The sequence below is a fragment of a genome, unplaced genomic scaffold (genome assembly GCF_019419815.1).
Source record: "Pyrus x bretschneideri cultivar Hongxiangsu unplaced genomic scaffold, Pyrus_bretschneideri_v1 Contig10, whole genome shotgun sequence".
NCBI lineage: Eukaryota > Viridiplantae > Streptophyta > Magnoliopsida > Rosales > Rosaceae > Pyrus > Pyrus x bretschneideri.
Window position 1 is genome coordinate 1,606,877 of NW_025999391.1, and position 15,486 is coordinate 1,622,362.

General features: G+C 34.2%; 2 protein-coding genes across 2 annotated transcripts; both read left to right on the forward strand.

The window, feature by feature from the left end:
* Positions 1-5,496: 5,496 nt before the first annotated feature.
* On the forward strand, positions 5,497-8,738 carry LOC103946666 (transcription factor ABORTED MICROSPORES-like). The gene is made up of 8 exons (XM_018647335.2): positions 5,497-5,597; positions 5,713-5,895; positions 5,993-6,065; positions 6,173-6,241; positions 6,604-7,293; positions 7,499-7,819; positions 7,899-8,075; positions 8,355-8,738. Exons 1-8 carry the CDS (start codon positions 5,497-5,499, stop codon positions 8,565-8,567), a joined length of 1,827 nt encoding a protein of 608 aa, XP_018502851.2. The 3' UTR covers positions 8,568-8,738.
* A 1,852-nt stretch (positions 8,739-10,590) lies between these two features.
* Positions 10,591-12,295, forward strand: LOC103946665 (transcription factor ABORTED MICROSPORES-like). Its single transcript, XM_009357421.3, has 6 exons — positions 10,591-10,729; positions 10,828-10,921; positions 11,028-11,133; positions 11,353-11,565; positions 11,663-11,839; positions 11,934-12,295. Exons 1-6 carry the CDS (start codon positions 10,642-10,644, stop codon positions 12,036-12,038), a joined length of 783 nt encoding a protein of 260 aa, XP_009355696.2. The 5' UTR covers positions 10,591-10,641; the 3' UTR covers positions 12,039-12,295.
* The last annotated feature ends 3,191 nt before the right edge of the window (positions 12,296-15,486 follow it).

Consider the following 15,486-nt stretch of genomic DNA (forward strand, 5'->3'; position numbering starts at 1 on the left):
GTTGATTAGTAGGCAGTCGTCACGAGACAAATGCATGTGCGACCTTTTCTTTCACGAAGGCACTTTTGGTGACGATCTGGCTGACGCTCTTGTGGTTCCTACTACTATAATTATAGCCCACCAGTTTTGTGGAGGAAAAAATGAGGATTTTAGATTTAGGTTTATGTAAAGGGTTGTGACATCTACATATTATTTTTTATTTGTCACATTTTTTTTTTTTTAGTCGTTAGATCAGATAAATTAAAAAATATTAAAGACAGAAATTAATAAAGAATGTGTGAGAAGTAAGGGTATGCTTATGTAAAATCAATGACCAAAATGCGGGCCTTAAAAGGATTTTCCTTTTAAGCCTTGGTAGGCAATGCTTTTTATTTATATTTACATTTTAGGCAATTTTTTAAATAACTAGAAATTAAATTTGAATCGCCAAACGAATAAGACACTCACCCGTCATATCACATTAATAGACACAAGTTCATCGTTGTAAACCCGCCATTTTCTTAGGTCAAATAGTTCGGCACTTAGATGTTGTAAAATTATTAAACAATCAATTATCCTTATTTCTTTGGAAATACTTTTGTAATGTATCAATATAATTTTATAAGGTATACATCCACATCGTATATACAAATTTTTTAATTTTGTTTTGGAACTTTTTCAATTGACCAAAGTGTTTAAAACGACACATAATGAGTTTGATAAAATTTATAATGATCAGAGGCAATATGTACAAACTGAATTTGGGTCATAAAATTTTAATTTGAGTAAGGTATTTGTTTCCGTCCATAATAATTAAGGTAAAGTTTGTTTAGAATCCCGTTAGATTTTTTATTTTATTTTATTAAGAAACTATTGGATTTTGGTTCCCTAATTCAAATACAAAAATAACACCCCAAAAGAAAATTTCAAAGACAATTAAATATTTCAAGTAATGGTATTTTTTTTTTTTTGTATTTGTATATTTTGGCATACTTGTAACATCCCATATCGTCCAAGAGGGTGGATCCTATAAGCCTTATATGTATATTCTCATCTCTACCTAGCACGAGATCCTTTGGAAGATCACTGGCTTCGGGTTCCATTGGAACTCTGAAGTTAAGCGAGTTCCGACGAGAGCATTCCCATGATGGGTGACCCACTGGGAAGTTCTCGTGTGAGTTCCTAGAAACAAAATTGTGAGAGTGTTGTAGGGTCTCAAAACAGACAATATCGTGCTACGGTGAAATCGAGCCCGAGATATAGTGGGGATCCGGGCCAAGATGTGACAATCCTTGTCAAGTTCTCATGTTTCACATCACATGTGCAACTTTGTTCTAGATATTTTGGTCAATATAGAAATTTTGTTATTGACCAACTGTTCAAAACATGTTTACGCTTGTATTATACTTTGTTCTAGATATTTTGGTCAATATAGAAATTTTGTTATTGACCAACTGTTTAAAACATGTATACGCTTGTATTATATTTTTTTCATTTTTTAATGTTCGATGACTTCGTTTATTAAAAAAATTCGTGCAGTGGAAGATTTTAAATTCCAGTCTTTCTACAACAAAAAATTCTCCTAAACGAAGGTAGAAGTGATTTCAAGTTATCTTAAGTATTTCATTAATAGAAAACGAATACGCCTTAGAAGCATCGGCCTTAGATCATAACAATTCGATTTGACAGAGTCATCAACATCAAAGCACATTAACATAAGCCCATGTATTTTATTTTCAAACCTTTTACCTAAAGGGATCTTATTTTCTGGTAAAGTTGGAGAATGGTTGTGGGCTCAATTTACATGGAACTTTAACAATCTGAATCGTTTAATTTTCAAGTTGCATTTTATAGATCATCATTGTAAAATATTAGTCAAATCGGAAATAAACACTACAATTTAAGGAACATTGGAATTTTACCGTGACAATCAAATGAGTAAATGATTTCGGATTAAATTGATTTTTTGTAAAGTTGATCCATGCATGAAGATTTAAAAAAAAAAAAAAAAACCTCAAATCGTTGAAGTTCGATGTACAATGAACCCCGCAACTAGTCTCTTTTCTTTTTGTGTGAAAAAATAGAAATCCCTTTATAGCCCTGTCATTCTAAAATTGATATAAGGTCAAGTTGCGTAGGTCATCCTCTGGTCATTAGAATTCAATTTCGTTTAATTAGGACATAAGTTAGAATACATAAACTAGTTCTAGAAGCTCAATCTAGCTAGTTGTATTTTGTACACAATATACCTCGCCTCTAGAAGCTCAATTTTGTCAACTTTGTACATCATCTCATCTACCTCTCGCTCAATTAATTTGCAGTAAAGTCATCATTTTACCAACCCTTTTTTCTTCGCTCCACAGAAATGGTAGGAATGCGTGGTTAATTATAAAAACTTTTAATTTATTTTTCTTGCATTTTAATGTCGACGAGTAGAATATTGGACCGCTATACTTAGGTGAGGAAATAAATAATAAGATCCCAACTGATTTTTCCAACAGTGTTACATGATCGCTTCTCTGCCAATAAACAGAAAAACAGAAAATTAATGTCACGGTCAATAATTCAGAGAGTTCAGTTTCTCCTGCAACATCTCCAATGCAAGGATTCAAATCTTATATTGGAGTTCAAATAGAAAACAAAATATTTTTAATGCATGTGAGACTTAAAACTCAAAGACAAAGTAAAGACCTATGTTTGGGTTTCAATATGAGATTTGAGTTTAAGGTAGAGCCTTTGTCGACTAAAAAAACAAAAAAAGGTAATGTTAGAGATATTAAATTTGTAGACTAAATTTGCAAACTAAATGATGTGTCACCAATAGGAAATGAGCATGCTTATCAACGTTTAAATAATAATCCAATCATCAACTTTCATGTCATTTAGTTTACAAAATTTAATATCTCTAACATTACTAAAAAAAATGTTATTCAACCAAGAAAAATGAGATTTGAGTTTTCCAATGCACATAACCAAATTATTAAACCTCAAAAATGAATTTTTAGTCAATTATTTTCTTTTTCAATACAAAGATTCGAATCTTAAGACTCAAAACGAGCCTATTAAATCGTCTCAACAAACTATATGCCTTGAATTTCTTTATTACTTTCTTTTTTGGCTTTTCATTGCAAGGAAGAGGTTTGAGTGAAAGAGGATTGTGGTGTACCACTGTTAGATATGCTGTCAACCGACAGAGAATGTGTTAGCGTGAGTTAAAGTATCATTAAGAGCTTGCTAATACTAACAACCGACGTTCAGGCTATCATTAAGAGCTTGCTAATACTAACAACCGACAGGGTATGTGTGCCACTGTTGGATATGCTGTTCAATTTTTACTTCACGTACATAATGTAATGTACACAAACGAAGCCCGTTTGCACGTTTTTGATAAATAAAAATCATTTAGCCCTTTAACAGGCCTGATTTTTATTTGTTTCCCAAACACATAAATGTATTGTAATGTAATAGCGATAAATCATAAAGGCATGATGCTTTATCAACAATTTGCTCATATACGCATGAGTGCCATTAGCACAACTCTTAAGTTCATCTTTTCGTAAGATGTCACTAGTTTTGTTAGTGCTAGCAAAGTTCACTAAACGGATAAGGGTGGTGATATTTTACTTCACACGCTCTTTCAATTATTTAATAGCTTTTGATGTAATAGCATATAAGACAGTGATTTTTGCACTATTTTACCTCACACATATCCTAACATATAATTAAATAATTAAAATAGTACGTAAGAGATAAAATGGATTGTGTAAAAATCATCACCCAGAACTAGTGACATCCTAGTGTGATTTCAACAAGAGCTTGCTAATACTAACAAAACTAGTGACATCCTAGTGTGATTTCAACATACATCTATATCCAATGAAATTAAGGGCCAGTACCATGCATAATTATATAGTTATCAAATTAATGATGGAGTATACCTTTTAAGTAACCTTCATTTTTTTAATAACCTGTATGTGGTGGGCTGTTAACCGGCCATTTCATCTAAACGGGTGACAAGTCACGAGCCCTAATCTTACACCAGATGGCACTTCCTTGTGATATTGCTTGTTTCTGTTTTCAGTTGAAACTTCCAAGTTCCCAGTAGTAAAGGTAGTTGAAACACGAAACAATATGCTGAAGCCAAACGAATAAAAGACTAGGTGAGGTAGTTAGGGTTCTAAACGCCAAATCAGGTCATGCGATTTGCCTTTCCCATAATTTCCAACTAAAATATACTATTTTTAAATATTTTCTTCTTTATTATCTAAAATATCTCACTACGTCGTTTTATTTTAAAAGAACTCGTTTGAGACATCTTTTAACAAATTAAAATGCTTATAAAAAGAGATAAAAAAAAGTTCACAAGAAAAGTTTTAAAGTGTTTCTAAATTATAATTAAACAATTTTTAGTGCTTTGGGAATGAGCACTTTCAAGTAAATTTTGTAAAACGCTTAAAATTTCAGTAAAATCACTCATAAATTTTACTAAGCGACTATGATATATTAGGTAAATTAGAGTTTTTAAAGACATTAATTATTTTACTACATTATGAAACAACTGATACATATATACATATATATATATTTGTATTGGTACCGATTGGTCATAACAATTTATATAAAATGAACCCACTTATATCATAATATGGTTTTATTTATGAGGTTGAGAAATATAGTCGTGTAGCACTGTTGAATTAAAATATATCATTTTCTTCATTGGCAATAAGGAAATAAAAACAATTTTCTCTGCTTCATGCATGGGCTGCAGTTCACCAACCAAGGTAGCTAGCCAAGCCCTAAACACGTATATATAAAAAGAAACATTTGTGAGATGGGGAGGGTTCAACTGTTTTTTAATTCTTGGTTCTCGCTCACTGGAACCCAGAATAGAATATATATTGACGACTTTGTTTCTTCTCAGCTTGCAGAGATGGGTATCTTTCTGCGATGCTGAGGTGAGGTGGATGCTGTACTGTCTTAGCTTAATTTTTGAATGATGAGTGTGAGAAGTTGTTAACAATTGCTATCGAGTAGTAAATTTTGCTTGGACCCTTCTAGCTACCCTTTTACCTTTTCTCATTAATATATTTTCTTTCTTGTTTGTTCTTTCATTTAGTAATTTTCTTTCTCTTCCCAGTGAAAACAGTCGGCTGCAATAGTATTGGAAGCAAGAAGTACTAATTGTCATCTGACTGGTAGGGTTTGCATGTTCTTCTGTTGGGTGCATGTTAGTTGACAAAACTTGTTGCATAATAATAAACAAAAAAATTTGGAGCATTGTAAGGAATTCCCAAATTATGACAAATTTTAGCTGATTCTTCAAAATTAATTCTCTGTTTGAACAATTTGAAATTAATTCCATGTCTCAATTATTGACTAACGGAATATTTGGTGCAAAACTGAGCGCAGTAACATTATAACATTCATACAGCTAACCCCACTTAGTGGTATAAGGCTTTGTTGTTGTTGTTTCGATTATTGGCTTTTCACAATTAATCATATTATTTTGCAGGTGGCATGAAAATCATTATGCAAAATCTGATTGATAGGCTTAGACCCCTTGTGTGTTTGAAAGGCTGGGATTATTGTGTTCTATGGAAATCGAGTGAAGACCAAAGGTTAATTAAGAGAGGAACTACTTAATGATCTGTTGCTAATTGAAATTAACTAAATATTACTCTCCTTATCTCATCTTTGTGTGACAAATTTAAAGATTTTTTATATTTTAATTAGGTTTATTGAGTGGATGGATTGTTGTTGTTCTGGGACTGATGGAAACACTCAGACAAATGGAGGACAAGAGCTTCTTTTTCCAGTTTATCCTGTCCTTCCATGCCGGGATATAATGCACCACTCACGAACCAATTCTTGTGATCTTCTTGCCCAGCTTCCTTCTTCCCTGCCCTTAGAATCTGGGTACCTCTAAATATTATTTAGCCTTCATTTTTTGTATATTTTTAATCATTCAATTATAATTAGTACTAAAAGTAAAAACTAAATTGTGTTTGCACAGGATTTATGCACAGGCATTAATTTCAAACCAGATCATTTGGTTGAACTCTGCTAATAGAGATTTAAGTCCTATGGTATAGTGGTCGTCCAATTCTTTTAGATATTTTTAAGAAAAAAAATCCCCTCTTTGTTGAGCATATAATTAAATGTAACTCTATACTCCTCATCACTTATTTTGCAGGAAAGAGATGAGACCAGGGTTTTGGTTCCAAGTGGTGGAGGGCTGATTGAGCTGTTTGTCTCTAGAGATGTATGATATATATGATGCTTAACTTTTAAACAGCTTCCTTTCAATTTGTTATTTTAGATCTTTCATGTAGAGAAATTCTTGCATATGCACGTCCATATGTGCCACCTCTCACACAAAAGTTGAGCCTGAGTTGGACCCAAATACAAAGGCTCACCTTTTGTATGAGAGTTGCCACATGCAAACGTTTATATGCTAGTAGTTCTCGTGTACATGATATAAACCAACTATTTGAAACATTTGTGTCCTACATAAATTTTGTGAGAGATGGGGTAGGTAAGTGTCACAATTTATAGTTTTGCCCGCAACTAACAAATTCACACATTACAATTTTTAAGTATTTGCATTTTTTTCCACTTTGACAGGTCTCTGAAGACCAACAAGTGATTGACTTTATCACTGCCCAATGCAACATTTCACATGAGCAAGATATCCTGCTTAGTGCAAGCTGCAATGCAAGCACAAATACAAGCTTCACCGTGGATATAAACAACATGAGCAATGACAGAAGACCAAAGGCATTTCTTGTAGATGATAATGGGGGAAATGATCATCTAAACAACAATCATAGTTTCCAGCAGCAACCTGTTTTTCCTGCAATGGCATTGGATCACAATTCGAATTTGCCATGCGATATCTCAGTTGACCAAATCCGCCTATGCAGCACTTCCCCAATGAATTTCCTCCTAAATAGTAACAATAATAATGTCTATAATTTTGATCAGGGTTCACATGAGTCTTTGGGAGAGATGGGGCTTCAAGCTGATACTAATGCACAAAACTTGCATAATAATATTCAAGTTCCTGAGGGAATAGAAAACATTGAGCAGCAGGTTGTGGATGATCAAGACTCAATTAAACACGAGGGTGGAAGAACTGCAGATCATTCAGCTTCAGATTGCAGTGATCAGTTTGATGATGATGGTGGCACGAATTATAGGAGAAGAACAGGAAAAAAGCCTCAGTCCAAAAACCTTGTGGCGGAGAGGAAGAGAAGGAAGAAACTTAATGAGAGGCTCTATCACCTCCGCTCATTGGTTCCCAACATTTCTAAGGTGATGACCACGGCATTATTATTATTATTTCAATTGTACTAGATGGATCTTTACACTTTCTTATGTGATAGTTGATAATTAATTAACAGTTGACAGTAGTAACTAGTGTGATAAGTATGTTGTCACATCATGTGGTCGGGCTAATGTTATATAAAATACGTGACATCTTTAGCAGAATCTAATGCCTACTCATTTTGATTCACAGATGGACAAGGCTTCCATACTCGGGGATGCGATTGAGTTCGTGAAGGAGTTGCAGAGGCAAGAAAAAGAACTCCAAGAGGAGCTTGAACAGCATTCAAATGATGGAGGATCTAAGAAAAGGAATTCCAATAATATCTGTGGAAACCACACCAATTTCCAGCCAGAAACTCTGAGTCAAAACGGAAATACCATTGCAAATAAACAAGAAAATGATGAGCTTCCAAATGGGTTTCATGTGGGAACAGCAGGAGACATTGGCAATATCTCTAAACAAAAAAACCAAGACTCAGATAGTACTAATGACAGGGGACAAGAGATGGAGGTATGACTTAATCTTATATATGTTTTGTTAATTTAAAATTTCAGATAACAAAAAGATTAATGGAATAATATGGTTGCAGCCACAAGTAGGGGTTACTCAGTTGGATGGAAATGAATTCTTTGTATCTGTATTCTGTGAGCACAAGCCTGGAGGGTTTGTGAGATTGATGGAGGCATTGGATTCTTTAGGCTTGGAAGTGACCAATGCAAATGTGACTAGCTTCAGAAGCCTTGTCTCTAACGTCTTCAAAGTAGAGGTAACCAATTATCTCCTATTTATTACTTAATTATGTAGCTCCTGACAACTGTTAATGTTAATGTTAGTGAATATTTCGAGAATCTTACTATAAAAGACAAAATCCCTCATTTAACAACTAAGTGTCAGACACACTAATTGACGGGTCTAATAATAGTTGGATCAATGAGTTTTTTTTTTCTTCTTTTTCTTCAAACCGGTGCTTTAAGTGTTTTTGACAAAACCAAGAGTTTTTATTTGTGAAAAGCACTTAAGTTTTTATTATATGTTAATTACGCAGAAAAAGGACACTGAAATAGTTCAAGCTGATCATGTGAGGGACTCCTTGCTGGAGATAACAAGGAATCCATCATCAAAAGGGTGGCCTGAGATGATTGCTAAAGCATCAGGGAATGTCAGTCCATTGGATCATTTTCAGCATGATCATTACCAACAACACCATCTCCACGATTACCATGCTTCTTCGTACCAGCTACAACATCTTTATAGTTAATTTAGCATAATCTACTAATTAATTATGTATTAAGCATTCTGATGAGAACAACTAGCGGGACAGATTATGGACATGCTCGACATGCATTATGCGGTGATTTATGGTCTTTTGGGCCAAATACATGTTTGCTAGATCAAAACTACGTTTGAAGAGTTGAGATAATTTTTCTAATTTCCCGTTTCCTCTCTATTTCAAAGCTACGATTTGGTAAGAGTTTTTAAACACCAAAACAACTTGTATTCAGACCATCATATCATATTTTCAAATATAATTTGATAGTGTTCTCATATCAAAAATACTTAAAATATCTTTTTTAATATAGTTAAAACACTATTTTGAAGAAGAAGAAAAAACATTATTTCTAGAAATTTTAAGTATTTTCAAAACTGTATTTCAAGTGTTTTAAGCACGTACAGCGATTTAAGTATTTTCAAAACAGTGTTTTGAGGAGTTTTTTTTTTTTTTTTCCTAGAAACATCGTTCCTAGAAATTCCTGTTTCTAGGACTTAACCCTGTGCTCTTTTCTTTTGTTATTATTTATTATATCCTCCTTTTGCACCCAATAACTAAGAGCCTATAGACTATTCAATATGATGCAACTTCATTATGCATGTATATGTACTTGGAAATTCGCTACATATATGTGAGGGAGCACGTTAAGAGTTTGAATTCCACGTTTAGGAAAGAAAAGACTTTGCATATACTTGTAAGGAATTTTGGATTACTCTTCATATTGCTTATTGATGTTAAAAAACCTCAACTTTCTTCCCACAAAACATGATTAATTTTAAAAACTGAGGGGCTTCTTGGAAGATCTTACACATGCCTAGCACCATCCACATTTAACTTAAAGGTCCCAGATGGAGTGAAAATGGAGGATTAATTAAAGATTCACGGTAATTGGATCACTGGTTTTATTGCTAAAAAAGGAGTTGGGGAAGTTCTCTATGCTGAGCTTTGGGTTGTTTTATGAGTTGAAGATAGCTAAAGCTAGAAATTTCTCTCATCTTATTATGGAGGTTGATTCTTCTTTGGTGGTCTCATTCATTATTTGCCTATCCTTAATCATCCTCTCTATGGTCTTGTCTCGGAATAGAGAAGTTTGATCATAGATAACTGGAGTTGTAATTTGCAACATGTTCATAGAGAGTGTAGTTTTGCAGCTGAACGGTTAGCCAAATTAGATTTAAATAGCTAAATAGATTTCCAAGAGCTTGGGCAGTCTCCTCCCTGTTTAGTTCAAACTCTTTCCGATGACTGCTCTGAAGTCGCTAGCTAAACTAGTTGTTCTTTAGGTGTTTCATTTTTTTCTTCTTCCATGTTACCCAAAAAAAGAAAAAAAAAAGATCTTACACTTGAGAATACATCACAATTAATAGAATACATAAGACAAGAGCCTAACTAATCACTAGCTAATCTGAAGTAAACAATAACAGTTTTACAGGAAGATGACGTGTGATTAACAAACTTCACTAACAATTTTACAAGTACATGGCATGTGATAACAAACTTTGACTAAGAGGTGACTTGATGAGATTATTCTGTTTTGGCAATGAGTTGGCATCTGATGTGTGGAAGATACCATACCTATATCCCTTCTTATTCCCTGTGCGATATAGGTTTGAACACAACCTAATCCAAAAGTAGGCAATTTGTGTTCACGGGTTGCCATTTCAGTTTAGGTTTCTTAGACAATTGGCCTTCCAATTTAGATTTTTTTAGTCAATTGCCCCTTCGGTTTAGTTTTTTTAGCTTTATGGAGTAGTTGAAACATGGGCAAATGCATATACCAAACCCAAGTGAATGAAAAACTTTGGAAAAGTTTCAGGTCATTCATGCAATATGCTCTCATATTTACCAAGCCATCCTGTTTAATTACCGAAAGAGAAGAAATAAAAAAAACACAAAAAGAAATTAATTAGTTTGTATAGTTTTCTATTAAGTTCTCTTTCACGCTACACTCATGCATGGACTTCAGTTCACCTACCAAACTCTCTCTATAAAAAAAGAAACACTTTTGTCAAATGCAAGAGTTCCAAATTGATTTACTTTATTTGATCAATTGACTGAAGTTATGGATCTCTACCTTTGCTTCATCTGCTTCCTCGTTTCTTCTTTCGTCCTCGTCGCGTTTTTCTTACTGACATGTGCAGGCAAAAGAGGTAGCTATATATTTTTCTTCTCTCAGTTCTTGTTATGCACTCAACTAATTCGGTAAGGTTTAGGATTTTGAAATTAATGTTTTATCGATCGTTTACAGGTGGCATGAACATGATGATGACCCTGCCAAGCCTCAGACAGATGCGTGGATCTCTAGTGCGTTTGAAAAGTTGGAAACTGAGTGAAGACCAAAGGTTATAATTAGCTAGCTATTCTCTATTTCTTCCTTTTCCCAGTGACTTTTTCTGTTTTTTTTTTTTTTTTTTTTAACGTTTACTGATGAACTGATTGTTGCGGTAGGAATGAAAAAGTACCTCAATCAAACTTTGAAGCTGAAAGGAAGAGAAGGAATAAGCTTAACGACGTATTCCATATCCTTCGCACTTTGCTTCCCAACAATACTGGGGTGATGATCAATTGCATTAAGTGTTTATTTTTATTTTCAGATTAGTATTATCAGCGTTTTCATTTAGACATATGCAGAATAATGGGAACGTGCGCTGACAGTTGATATGTTAACGAACAATTGATGTGATTAGTACGCTGTCACATCTTGTATTCAGCTAATGTGATTACAATCTTTGGGAGAAGCTCTAATATAATGCCTAATCATCTTGATTCTCAGATGGACAGAGCTTCCGTCATTGGGGACACAATTGCTTACGTGTCAAAGTTGCAGAGGCAAGTAAAAGAACTTGCTGGAGAGCTTGAACTTAACTCAAATGGTGGAGCAAAGGAAACTAGTTATATTTGTGGAAACAATGGCAATTTACAATCAGAGTTTCTACGTCAAATGGAAACTATCATTGCAAACACACCGGAAAATGAAAAGATGGAGGTATAGACTAAACTAAAATCTTATATTTTTTAAATTTGGATGTATATTTGGAGTTCTATCTCTTTAGGTGATCAAAAGAATGTGAAACTAATTGCAGCCACAAGTGGAAGTAACTGAGTTGGATGTTAATGAATTCTCTGTGACTGTATTATGTGAGCACAAGCCAGGAGGGTTTGTGAGACTGATGGAGGCATTGGATACTTTAGGCTTGGAAGTAACCTATGCAAATGTGACTAACTTCAAAACCCTGATCTTTAATGTCTTTAAAGTACAGGTAATTAACGTTATCTAAATTATCTTTAATACCCCAAGGCATTTTATTATATTTTATTAATATTAGCTGATAACTATTATGTTTGGTTGTGCAGAAAAATGACAGTACCGGTAAAATAGTTCAAGCTGATCATGTTAAGGACTCTTTGCTGGAGATAACTCGGAAACTGTCAATGGAATCCATCATAAGGGTGGCCTGAGAATCTGAGATGATGGCTAAAGCATTATATATATGGAATGGCAGATGAGTGGATCGTCACTCTTATCATGATCGTTACCAATAACACCATCTCTACAGTTACTTCGTCATACCACTTACAACATCTTTATCATCAGTCGATCATAATCTACTCAGTTCATGTATGAGTTAAGTAGGAGCATTCGGTTTCTTTCACTTCATGTCGTACGAACTTAGTTATAATGGTTATTTTAAATATACTTCATGTTTTTACTTTTATTGGTGGAGGTGGGGTTTGAACATACGAGCATCAATGAGTTCAGAACTTCTTTAAAATAACACGAAAATATGTTTTCTGATTTTGAACTTCGCAAGACGCACACATATAAAGAGCTCATAGTTTAGTATAAAATGAATATTTTTAATTTTTGTAATACTCCATTAAATTTAAAAAAATGATGTTATTTATCTCTCTAAATATTTTTCCTTAAGTAGCCGTTACCACCTACCACTACAATCACTAATCTTACATCACCATCATCATCACCACAACCATCGTTGCCGCCCCACAATTGTCACCGTAAAAACTGACTTTCCTCGTATTAGCATAGAACAATTGTACACATATTTAGACAAGCAATGGAGTTAGCGTGTTCTACAGTTACAACAGGCATGAATACAAGATAAATATAGAGTTAGAGCCTAATAACAACACAACGAAAATACATAGAGTTATTGCCTGATAACAACATCGGAAAGATCCCTTTATACGACCATAGTACTCCCTAAATAATGTTGAATTAATGCTTATGACTCCCTTAGACTCCCCCACAAACTTGACTCGGAGTAGGAGACAAGTTTGGAAACGAGAAGCTCAAAAGAGTCTATATCGAAGCCTTTTGTAAAGACATCGGCAAGCTGATGTGTGGAGGGAATGGACTAAACACGGTGACTGCCTGATGCAACTCTCTCACAAAGTTATAATCAATGACTATATGTTTCCTCCAGGCATGAAATACTGGATTGGCAGCTAAATATGTTGCTGAGAGATTTAAGAACCAGACGAGTGAGTGGACAAGGAAGCTCTTGCAAGACAACTTGGATCCATATTGTATCCACACAAGCATAAGCAAGAGCTTGATACTCCGCTTCCGCAAGAGAGCGGTAGCAACAAAGGTGTGGTAATAGTAATGGTGGTGTAAGGTTAGTTTTTGTCTTCTAAAACTCAAACTTCTCCACTTTACATCCCGAAACTCTATTTTCGATTCACGATGATTTTCGTCAACTTTGTCAATATAACTCTATTTTCGATTCACGATGATTTTTCGTCAACTTTGTCAATATAACTGATAATACTCAACGTGGCATACTCCGTCAATAAAACTGAAAATACTCAACGTGGCATGAGTGAGACCCACTTAACTATTAATATAACTGTTGAAGAAAGTTGAGGTTCCACCATAAGACCAATTGGCAATATGGAGAGTAGTCCAACTACTTATAAGCACATGCAAGGTTCCTCCTCTCATCAATATGGGATTCATTCTCAACACTCCCTCTCACGTGTAATGAATTTTCAAGCCTAAGGACTTCACACGTGGGAAAACAACCTGCTATGATACCATGAAGAAAGTTAAGGTTCCATCATAAAACCAATTGACAATATGAGGAGTAACCCAACTACTTATAAACACGTGCAACATTTCTCCTCTCATCAATATGAAATTTATTCTCAATAACTTCCACATCACAATTTTCTAACATAAAAAATTCGACCAAACCCAAACGGAAACCGACTAGTCCCTCTCTCTCCCCACGGTTCATGGATTTTTATCATGTAGTAAGATTGAGCAAATTTCCTACATGGATTCAAATTTTGGTCACCTTCTTATCTAATAATCATGGATATTTTTCCAAACTTGATGAACAAATATCAAATTTTGCATACGATGAATGCATAGAAGTTGGAGTTATAAACAATTGTCAAACGATAAATGATAAGCACACATTTTTTTAGCTTCTTTTACATTCCTACGTAATTCGGGTTGGTGGTTATGTTTGACTTAATCAAGGCTAGTTAGGAGTGCTGTGCTTTTTTTCTTTTCAAAATTGCTTATGCTTTGTTGTGAAAATAAACAGCTGTATAAAAATAAAAAATAAAAAAGATGTAAGTGTTTGGTAATTTGTAGTGCTAAAAGTGCTTTTAGCAACCACTTAAATATTACGGTCTAGTGGTATTCCTCTTCATTTGTAAGTGAGAGGTCTTAGGTTTGATTCTCGCCCAATTTGAACCACGTTATTGCCACCACCTCCCCATAGAAATATCGTTTGTTATAAAAAATAAAATAAAAACATTTTTTTTCTTTTCAAAACTGCTTATGCTTTGTTGTGAAAATAAACAGCTGTAATAAAATAAAAATTAAAAAATAAAATTGAAAAAAAAAAAAGGGTAAGAAGTGCTTTGAGCAACCACTTAGATACTACGGTTTATTAGTATTCCTCTTCACTTGTAAGTAAGAGATCTTAAGTTTGATTCTTGCCAAAAACGGATTTGAACCATGTTATTGCCACCATCTCCCTGTAGAAAATATCAATTGTTATAAAAATAAAAATAAAAAACAACAGCGCATTAGGTTTAGGAGAAAGAGTCAATGGTAGGATTGTCAATATGAAAGTTGCATCAGTCGGTTGTTCACCCACCTAGGTTTAGGATAAAGAGTCAAAGGTGGGATTGTCGACATGAAAGTTAACACCCAAGTCCAAACCCAAGGTTCAAGTTCTCCAATGTCCATCTCTTCAATCACTTTGAGAGAGAGAGAGAGACAAAAGTTTTATAAAGTGTGAGAAACTTTTGGTGATGACCAATGTGGAATAATGAGATTTCTTCTAAAAAACTCCAACAAAATAAAGTAAAACTACTAGCAAGGCCCTTCAAGAGCTAGAACATTTCTGGAATGTCCCGGATGATTTTTTTTATAAACTTATATTGCGGAAAACTAACACGAAATAAGTCTTACGATGATTTTGTAAAAAAATTTATGAAACTTTGCAAATATGATTACAAACCGCGAGTTATAGCTGATAGTTTTTTTGAAACTGTTTGGCCACTATAGGGGGTGCATGAAGGACTTTTAATCCTTAATTAATTAGGTCGAACTTCGTAGCTTAGCAGACTGTTGGGCATTTCATCTAAAAGGCGGACAATCATCCGAGCTAGCTTGCATTTCCTTCACCAACTGTTTGAATGGAATGCTCACGTATATATGGTTTCCGTTTTTGGTTTAAAGCATTTGGAGAATTGGAGTAGTTGAAACATGAGCAAATACATATCCCAAACCAAAACGAATGAAAAACTTTAACAATGTTAGTTACCACTTTGCACGCTATATTAGCTCATGCATTATGCTCCTCCCATCATTACCCAGCCATCCTCCTTAGTTATCCAAAAAAAAAAGGAGAAAAAAGAAACA